Here is an 8805-nt window from a genome sequence, read left to right as displayed (position 1 = left end):
CGGGGCGGGCGGGGCCGGGGGCCCGGGCGGAGGGGCCTGGCCGCCCGCGGGGGTCGCTCATTGGGTTTCTCTCTCGCAGATGAGGACGGGGACATGATCGCCTTCTCCAGCGACGAGGAGCTGGAGCTGGCCTGGCCCTACGTGAAGGACGGCGTCTTCCGTGTCTACATTAAAGGTAACTTCTCCCCCCCCCCAGAGAGAGAAGGCTGGAAACCTGCGGCGCGTCGTGGGCGCGCCGGACCTCGCTGGTCGTGTGGCCCGACTCCGTCCGCGCGGGGCTGCCGACGTGCCTCCTCTTCCCGCAAACAACTGCCGGGCGACGGCGGCGGATCCAGACGCTTGGCAGGTGCCGTGGCTGTGGAGGCTGCAGCCTACGGGCACGGCTTGGGGAATGAGGACGGCTCGGTGGGGCTGGACGGTAGATCCGCGCGATTTGAGACGCGCGGGAGCCTCAAAGGGGAGCGAGACTTGCCTCTTTCGGGAGGGAACAAATACCTTGCCAGGGGAAAGCAGTGTCATTTGGAAACAGGGGGCCCAAAAAGTTTTCGGGGCTTCACAAGTCCAGAAAACTGAAAAAAAGAAATGAAACACAACCTCGTTTTACTTTCTGCGAAAGTAAATGGAGAACCTCCTCCCAGTTGAGCACTGTCTTCAAATTATGCTTAATAATAATAATAATAATAATAATAATAATTATTTCATGTTTCTCGGGATAAGAATATAACTCTGGTGTTCACCTATTTCAGAGAGAGAAACCTTGGGGGCACGTAACCTGCTAAAATTAGACTGTTTAGCAGTGCTAGAAACTAGCAATACAAATAGCATCTATACTAGCTAGCGGGGCAAGGGCAGATTCTTCCTCGGTGCAGCGTGGACCATGTCCAGTGACACAATCCTGTCCAAAAAAGTGTCTCCACAAGGAGGATGTACGCTTTCTTGACGTAAAGTCTCTCTGGCCTTGTTTCACGTTGCCCTCTTCAGCGTTGCATTTCTTCCCCAGCTCTGTGCTTGCTGCTGGCTGGTCCCCAGATACCCTAGCATTGTTGAGGGTGTGCGTAATGCAAATGACCCATAAGCTGGCATCGTGGACACATTCAGCTCGTGTGGTCCGTGTACTAATGAACTCCAAATGTAGAAAGCTTTGTCTGAGTCTTGTTTCCTGAAGGCTTAAAATAACCTGGCAGCTTCCTTGTAACGTAGAAACTCTCACTCTCTAGAGAAAAAGGAGTGCAGGCGTGAACATCGCCCACAGTGCAGCCAGGAGCAGCCCCCAAACGTGGTGCATCCCAACGTCATCTGCGATGGCTGCGAGGGACCGGTGGTGGGTGCTAGGTTCAAGTGCACTGTCTGTCCAGACTACGACCTGTGCAGCACTTGTGCGGGAAAAGGCCTCCATAAGGAGCACAACATGGTCATGTTCCAGAGTCCACTTGAGGTGAGCAGTGTTTCTGCCGTGGAGAGGGACTGGTGCAGGGGGTGCCCAGAGGAGTTTGCAGTTCCAGCTACTGCATGTAGTTGCATGCTGTCATGGGACTTGTGTCCAGGATGTAATCCAAGTATGGGGTCAAATGACACTGCAACTTCTTTCAGTGGTTCCCACGAGGTCGCTGGCTACGCAAGCTGAGGCACGGTGCTCCTCCCTTTGCCTGGATGCATAGCTGGGGGTATCCAGCTCCTTCAGCTCCGTGCCAGAACTCTGGGCAGGAACAAGCCAGTACGGCACCGGAAAATCCAGCCCCTGAGCAAGGTAAGAAGGGAATGCTCTGCTGAATGAAGTGCTCAGACTAGTAAAGGTTTGATAAGTTGTTCTGCTGTGGAGTGGGCTGGAGTCTGTGTTGGATGGGAGCAGGGAGGAAGCACCAGGTCTCCGTTTCAAATGCAAACCTGCTTGAATTGCACTTCCCCCTTGGGTGGGTGGGTGGAATGGGTTGTCTAAGCCTGCCAGGACCCCTCTTTAATTCCCTTGAGGAAAGTGTGTGTTTGGCACCTACCTGCTGTCTTGCATTAACAGAAGTTATTTTTTTTAGAACCCTCTACTAACAGCCAGCCTCAGGACCCCAATGTCACCTTCCTAAAAAATGTCGGGGAGAGTGTTGCAGCCTTTCTGAGTCCCCTGGGTAAGTGACTTTTTTCTAACTCGTACTTCTCAAATCCAGTGTTAGGGCTTGCTCCTATCTTGTACCAAGAGGAACAGTGGCATACCTCTGCTCTAGAAGACATCCGAGCCATTTCTGGCTCCAGTCTCCCCATAAGGACCCAAGGGTGTCCTTTCTTGCAGAAGTATACTACACAGTGGTAAAATGATAGCATTTAACTGGGAAGAATCTTGAGTTAACTAGGTGACTTAAGGCTGCATCTAACTCCTGTGTGTTAGTGCATGTAACAGCTGCTTGCTCATCCTTTTTAAATGAGAATGGAGAGCAGCTTTTTCTTGGCACAGGAATGGCTGGCATGTGCTTCACTTAGCTTTTTCAGTGTGCTTTTATGTGTTCTTTTCTCAATTTTTAAATCCCCTGCAGATGAGAAATGTCAAACAAAATGATAACTTACTGTTTGAGTTCAGAATAACTAGATTCCGATGAATGTGCTATCTTTCAGGGGACTTCCACGTCTGTAGCTTGTATGCTAACTTACTAATTGCTTTTCCCTCTGTCTGGTTTCTTAGGCATTGAGGTAGATATTGATGTGGAACACGGAGGACAAAGAAGCAAAGTGACTCCCACCTGCCCTAGCTCCAAGAAGAGTGATGCTGACTCTGCGGGCAGTGCCACTACTCAGAACAGCCAGACCAAACAGGAAGGGAGCAGCACAGAACCTGCCCCAGAAAACAGTGCTATTGCAGAGCAGATGCAGGAGATGGTGATTGACTCTCCTCAGGCACAGATGGAAGACAGCAGCTTCCAGTCTCAGGTATAAGAACTGAAGGTGGGTTCAATCCTGTAGGTGTGAGAGATGTCTAGCCAACTCTTGCCACTGCAAACTAAGTGGCATTACAATGGATACTTTTAGTAGCAGGCCATTATTCAGACTCTCCTGCTTGGAATGCTTCAAGGCACAAAACTCAGTAGTCTGAGTAGCTGCTGGCTTTTTAACATTCAGTCCTACAGACTTCAAGTAAAGGAAAGTGATAAACCTTTCTGCAGAAGCCTTGGATAACAGCAGAGTCTCTTCTGCCATGAAGAACTCTGCAACACGGGCTAATTCCCTCTTTCTTTACAGTCATTAGAACAGAGCGATTCCAGTAGCAACTCAGCAGTTGATGAGGACTGGACCCACTTATCTTCAAAGGAAGTAGATCCCTCAACAGGTGAGCTGCAATCTCTACAAATGCCAGAGACAGATGGTCCCAGCTCGCTGGACCCATCTCAGGCTCCCCCTACACCAGGGCCTACTGGATTGAGAGAGGCTGCACTGTACCCACATCTCCCACCAGGTAAGCAGGTCAGGAGTGGGAGTTAGTTGCCTACTGTCATACCCCCTTGAAATTCACTTGGGTTGCTTGTATGAAAACCTCTGGTCTTGAACTTCCCTGGCCAATGGTCAACCCATGCAACACAAAACTGCAGGAGAGAGCATTAGTTGCAGATGGGGTGCTTGAAGGGGTGGTGGAAATCTGGGTCACCTGAGAACAGCTAACACCTGCTCAGCCACTGGGGTAATGGGAGCTAACAGCAGGAGGGAGATTACCAAAGCTGCCAGCTACTCTAACTAAAAAGGAACTATTTACCTCTTCTGTTTTGAAAAAATGTAGTAACTTATCTGTAATGGAAGGGAGCACTTTAGACTAATGAGGCTGTTTCAATACCTGCTTTCAGTTGATAGTAATGTGATGGCTTCATTTCCAAAGCTCCCATTGTAGGAAGCATAGGAGCAGGAGAAGGGTAGAGAGAACATGTCTTTGATATCCCTTCCATTTAACTTGCTAGATGGCTGATTTTAATGACTTTACTGCACAAGTTCTGAGGGATCCCTCCCTCTGCTGACTTTTAAACTGCAGTCATAACCCCCTTTGCACTCTATTTGATTAACAGAAGCAGATCCTCGCCTGATAGAATCTCTGTCCCAAATGCTGTCCATGGGCTTCTCAGACGAGGGGGGATGGCTCAGTCGTCTCCTGCAGGCAAAGAACTGCGACATCGGGGCGGCGTTGGATGCCATCCAGTATTCCAAGCAACCACCGCACTCTTAACACTTGCTGTGTAATCTAAAGTACTTACCTGTAGTCTACCAGAAGCTGAACTTGTATGACAGCTCAACCGTTGTTCTCCCTCTATCAAGGGTCTTGTGTCTGTACTTGGTCTTTCTGTAAGTGCTCAGTAGAACAAATAAATATCACTTCCTGCCTTTAATTTACCACACTGTCCTAATACTTGTGTCTATCTGGTATTTTACAATCTTGCTACTCAAACGTGCAGAATTAGTAATGCATTACTGCTAACACACAAGAAACATGTCAAACTTAAGTCCTTATGTAGAGTTTCTATCATGATGGGAAGGGGCTTTAGGTATGAGATACAGGCTTCCTCTTCTTTATGCTGTACGTGCATTCCTGGAAAATGGTGCTTCCCTTAACCTTGCATAAAGGGAACCCACTTTACAATATAACAAATAGGGATACATTCCAAGACCTTGACTGTACTGAACCCCAGGCTGATTCCTACCACTTGGTTGCAAGACAATTTTGGTACTCGCCAACAGCACACAAGCACAGGGCACTATCGCAAGGAGCAGTGATTCACACAGGAGACAATATTTTGGTGTGTGCCACTCCCACAATACACAGCACAAAGCAGCTGATTAGACTTCCACCACACCAACTGCATAAGAGTGAATTTACCTTGCACATAATGATTTTTTTGGTATAGAAAGGGTCATCACATAAGAGTGAATTTGCACATATAAAACCTGCTTAAAGCAGGGGAAAGCTGTATAGGAAGTGTCTGGTGGAAGGAGTCATGTCTAGCCTTAACCCCATATTATCTAGGACTTTAGTAATGAAAGAACTGTTATACATGGGCATCTTACCTTTAAGATGCATCTTTTCCAGCACTGCTGGAATAATGAAGTAACTAATCTTCTGTAACACTTATGTTTTAGTGCAGGAGTGGGCAAAATGGTGGGTCTGGCCCATTGCCAGACTCCATTTCCTGGCAGCCTCCACAGCTCCCAGCACATCTTCATGGAGACCCCAGGATCACAGGGTGGGGTCAGCTGCAATCCACTCCTTGCCCATAGGACCCATGCTCATCATAGGGGCATAGAGGCAGTGGATTGTGACTCTGCCCCAGCCTTACCCCATGTCACCATCCCAAGATCCTGGGGTTCTCCTAGCCCTGCTCTGGCAGTGGGTACAGGGCAGAAGGGTTGGGATGCCTAAGCAGCAGGGTTGCATCCTATGGCAGCAGCCACAAGGCATTGCCGCTGCTGGGAAATAGGAGTCCCATCACCAGCTGAATTTTGCCAGCCACTGGTTCAGTAAACCTATGGGCTCTCATGGAGAAGCCACAGGCCTTGCCCTTTGCATAGCATCATCAGGCTCTTCTTGCTATAAAAGTAGTGGTAACATAAGCCAGTGAGAAGTATACGCTTTAATTCCTTCCTGAGGCATCTTTTCAGAGAGTACAAGGAATTACCAGAGAATATCTTGCTTGTGAAAAGAGGAGTACAACAATAATTCCTTTAATAAGTTATGCACCAGCAAGTAACACAAGCTTGGGGGGTGGGGGATGGGACTCTAGTCTCCAAAACTGCATCTTAATACATATCTAGGGTCACCAGACCAGAGCCCCTCCCTGGCAAACTCAGCCCACTCACCTTCAGAAAGAAAACACTTAAAAATACTGAGATTTGTAGAGATAGCAACAAATATAAACAACAACTCGGCCCAGATCAAGGGAACAGCTTAACTTTTAGCCCTCCGACTTCCAGTAGAAAATAAACTGCATGAAGACATCCCTTCCTCACACTGTTACAGTGAAGCACGAGTGACTATTTCTCAAGACATTAATATAACACTCTAGGGCTCTGCTCTTTCAGACTATTTTAATACACCTTAAACAAAAATAGTGGCTAGCAAACCCCCCAGTCAATCAGGGTGGTGAGGCAAGAAGGTTAAGGGTGGAGCCCAGAACTTCTCAAAGATCGTCATCAAAGTCATCACCTGTGCAAAAGAGGCCATGATGTGGAGTGGTAAGAGGGTTAGACACCACATTACAGCTCACAAAAGACCCTCCAGAAGGTGTCACACAGGCCTTGGACAGTCTGCTGGCTGGCATCAGAGTACCGTCTACCATGCAAAGCCTTTCTTTGTTTCTCTCTGCAACAGCAGATCCTGCCCCCATCAGGTGATCTTCACATTTTCCACAGGTCATATCTCCAGCTGCGTCACTGCTGATGTTAAAAGCAGTTTGCACATGCTGCTTGGTTGCTGTGGTGCTGTGCGGCTTTGAAGCACGTTGCTGAGCAGCGCATTTATTATTGGTGAAACAGTTTTTGATTTGGGCACCCGCATCTGGAGACAGAGACTCTTCTTCCCATTGTGCATATCCACCAGAGGTGGGGAAGTCTGCTGCAGTGGCTTTGAGTGGCTCTAACTTCTGGGCTGTAAGGGTTGCTTTATCTTTATCTTCAATGTAGTCACCAGTAGATGAGAGAAATGTTTTCCACTTAGAAGCAGTGATATGACATGACCTGACCCTGGAACTTGCCTCCTCAGATACCAAAGGCCGACTGGGAGCAGAAACCACAATACCATCACACAGGACATCTTCATGATCTTGTTCAGTCACCGCTACTGAAGTTTTCCTGCTCTGTAAACAGAAATTCAGGTGGGCTACGGCATCAGCTTGCACAGCCAAACTAAGTGATGCTGCTGCACACAAAACTGACAACAAACAGGCGTGCAAAGTTGTAATCCGTCTCACTGCTAATCTATGTCGCTCCACTCAAGGCAGAAGTGAGGCTGGCACAGTCGTTATTCCTACACATGAATGAGGGCAGCAGCCAGGAAGCACAACTGCAATGGCTAGGTCTGCTATCCCAGGAAGCAGGGATAATAAAAATAATACATTTTCTTTTTTTCTCTGCCCCTGCCCTTATGATTTCCAGGGACAAAACCTTTTGCTAAAGAGGCTGATCAGACTTAAATGCTGTTTCACACAGTTGCACTATTAAATACAGAACAGAGACCAAGTTAAGCTGCATACAATCTTAATTATGCATATAAGAAGGCATAACACTTGATATTTGAGTTGTCTGATCAAGCAAGCCAAAAATAAAATCATTTACAGGTAAGGAAACATTTGCTGCAACTGGATACCTCAAAGGCTTTGACTTCCTTGGCCTGGTAGGTAAGCCCACAAGCTCTATCTTCCTCGCAGTGCTCCTGCTCCTGGGCATCGCTGCTGTGGAAGCTGCTACTGCGTTTCCTGGCAGGGAGGGAGCAGTTCACAGAGGGGTTGGATTAATGCAGGTAGGAAGCTCAACCTAAATAAACTAGCAGATATTTTTAGAAGAGCAGATCTACTAGTAGGTGGGTTCTCACCCAGGCTGGTACGGATCGGTTACTGCAGCCTCCACTGGGTTCAGCGACCCCACCAGAAACGCTTCCTAGTGCCAAGGCTGCCCATACAGAACCCCATCGATCAGAACAAAGTAAGGATTAAGGAAGAAATTATTTCGGCACCTTTGTTCTTGCACACAGTCCTGGTGGGAACAGAGCCGAGGTCTGTTTGGATGCAACTCCTCCTCTTCCTCCACATCTTCACCGCCCTTATCCAGATATTTATTCCAGCGGCTGACAAAGGGCCTGACCTCCACCTCCTGCTCCTGAGGCATGGCAGAATGAGTCAGGGCAGCAGCAGTAAGGCTTTCCTGTGTTGAGTCCCCCCAGAAATGCTCAGAGCCTAAACTTGCACCGCCTTCGGCAGGAATTGAGAGCGCTCGGTACCTCGAGGCCCTAAAGCGACCTCTATTAAGTTATCATCATCAACGTGGAGCAGCAGGTACCCACGTACTGCCCCCCTTTCCTCCAACACGCTGGAGCCTCCTTACTCATGCTCGGTGGTAGCTTTCTCCATTAGATTCAAATACCGTTGTTGCATCGTCTCTTACCTGCCAGCCCAAACTGCCTTCAGGCTCAACCGTTGTGTATTTTTTGTCATCGACTGATTCTTCTACGCACCTAAAAGGAAAGGTTTAATCTGGGTTTTCCCGGGCGCTCGTGCGTCTCTCAAACGTTTCTCGACTCCCCTAACGGTAGGCACGAGCGACGGACCGCAGGAGGAGCAGCGCGCATGAACACAAGCCCACAAGAAAGCAGATGCCAACAGTAGAAATGGACAAGGCGCATCTTCAAATGGTTCAGGAGGGGTCCCTTCCTCTCTCGCAACCGGAGCAGGAAGCGTGATTGAGACGTGGATACAGATGTGGTCACTTTTAACTGATCATGGTTAAACCCTCTCCATCGGCTAGGACGAAACAAGCCGTCCCGGTAGCGCAGGGAGAACAGCAACAGCAATGCGAGCTCAGAAAGCGTCCTCGCCGCACGACAGCATCTAACGCTGACGCCCTTCATCCATTTCAGGCGCTCTCGGTAGACGATGGACTTCCACAACCGAGCTCTGACACAACGGCAGCGCTGCCCGCGGACACGGCCAGGGCAGGGAAGCAAACAGGCAGAGATTGGGGTTTGGAGATCCAGTTTGGAGCCCCCCCCCACAAAAAAATAATGCCCCTGGAGGGCCCGAGAAGGTCCCCCCTCACCGCGCGGCGGCTCGCGCCGCCTGCTCCGCCTCCCCCCGCAGC

General features: G+C 49.1%; 2 protein-coding genes across 3 annotated transcripts in view; one reads left to right on the top strand and one right to left on the bottom strand.

The window, feature by feature from the left end:
• The first annotated feature begins 19 nt into the window (after window positions 1–19).
• SQSTM1 (sequestosome 1) lies at window positions 20–4353 on the top strand. Of its 2 annotated transcripts, XM_006026826.3 has the most exons (7): window positions 20–175; window positions 1218–1435; window positions 1591–1747; window positions 2028–2117; window positions 2666–2910; window positions 3220–3307; window positions 4032–4353. In XM_006026826.3, the coding sequence occupies exons 1-7, from the start codon at window positions 94–96 to the stop codon at window positions 4187–4189; spliced, it is 1038 nt and encodes a 345-aa protein (XP_006026888.1). In that variant the 5' UTR covers window positions 20–93; the 3' UTR covers window positions 4190–4353. The 2 variants fall into 2 exon arrangements, with proteins under 2 accessions (XP_006026888.1, XP_025063665.1); XM_025207880.1 differs by lacking the exon at window positions 2028–2117 and having other exon boundaries at window positions 3220–3433.
• A 1229-nt stretch (window positions 4354–5582) lies between these two features.
• The window catches only part of MRNIP (MRN complex interacting protein), a 3581-nt gene continuing 358 nt past the window's right edge, over window positions 5583–8805 (bottom strand). The window contains exons 3-7 of the mRNA XM_025207882.1: window positions 8764–8805; window positions 8113–8182; window positions 7685–7827; window positions 7319–7427; window positions 5583–6809 (exon numbers count right to left, since the gene is read on the bottom strand). The exon at window positions 8764–8805 is cut by the window's right edge and continues 57 nt beyond it. Coding sequence (XP_025063667.1) covers window positions 6135–6809; window positions 7319–7427; window positions 7685–7827; window positions 8113–8182; window positions 8764–8805 — 1039 coding nt within the window. The 3' untranslated portion in view covers window positions 5583–6134. The remainder of the gene's footprint in view (window positions 6810–7318; window positions 7428–7684; window positions 7828–8112; window positions 8183–8763) is intronic.

Source organism: Alligator sinensis, unplaced genomic scaffold (assembly GCF_000455745.1).
Source record: "Alligator sinensis unplaced genomic scaffold, ASM45574v1 scaffold741_1, whole genome shotgun sequence".
NCBI classification, from domain to species: Eukaryota; Metazoa; Chordata; order Crocodylia; family Alligatoridae; genus Alligator; species Alligator sinensis.
This window is presented reverse-complemented; position numbering and strand designations above follow the sequence as displayed.

What these genes read in the sequence shown, in the direction of transcription:
- SQSTM1 (XM_025207880.1), top strand. Translation starts at nt 94, where the DNA reads ATGATCGCCTTCTCCAGCGACGAGGAGCTGGAGCTGGCCTGGCCCTAC. An exon ending in AAATCCAGCCCCTGAGCAAG is followed by an intron (nt 1,748 to 2,665) that starts GTAAGAAGGGAA and finishes CTGGTTTCTTAG; the next exon opens with GCATTGAGGTAGATATTGAT. An exon ending in ACAGCAGCTTCCAGTCTCAG is followed by an intron (nt 2,911 to 3,219) that starts GTATAAGAACTG and finishes CTTTCTTTACAG; the next exon opens with TCATTAGAACAGAGCGATTC.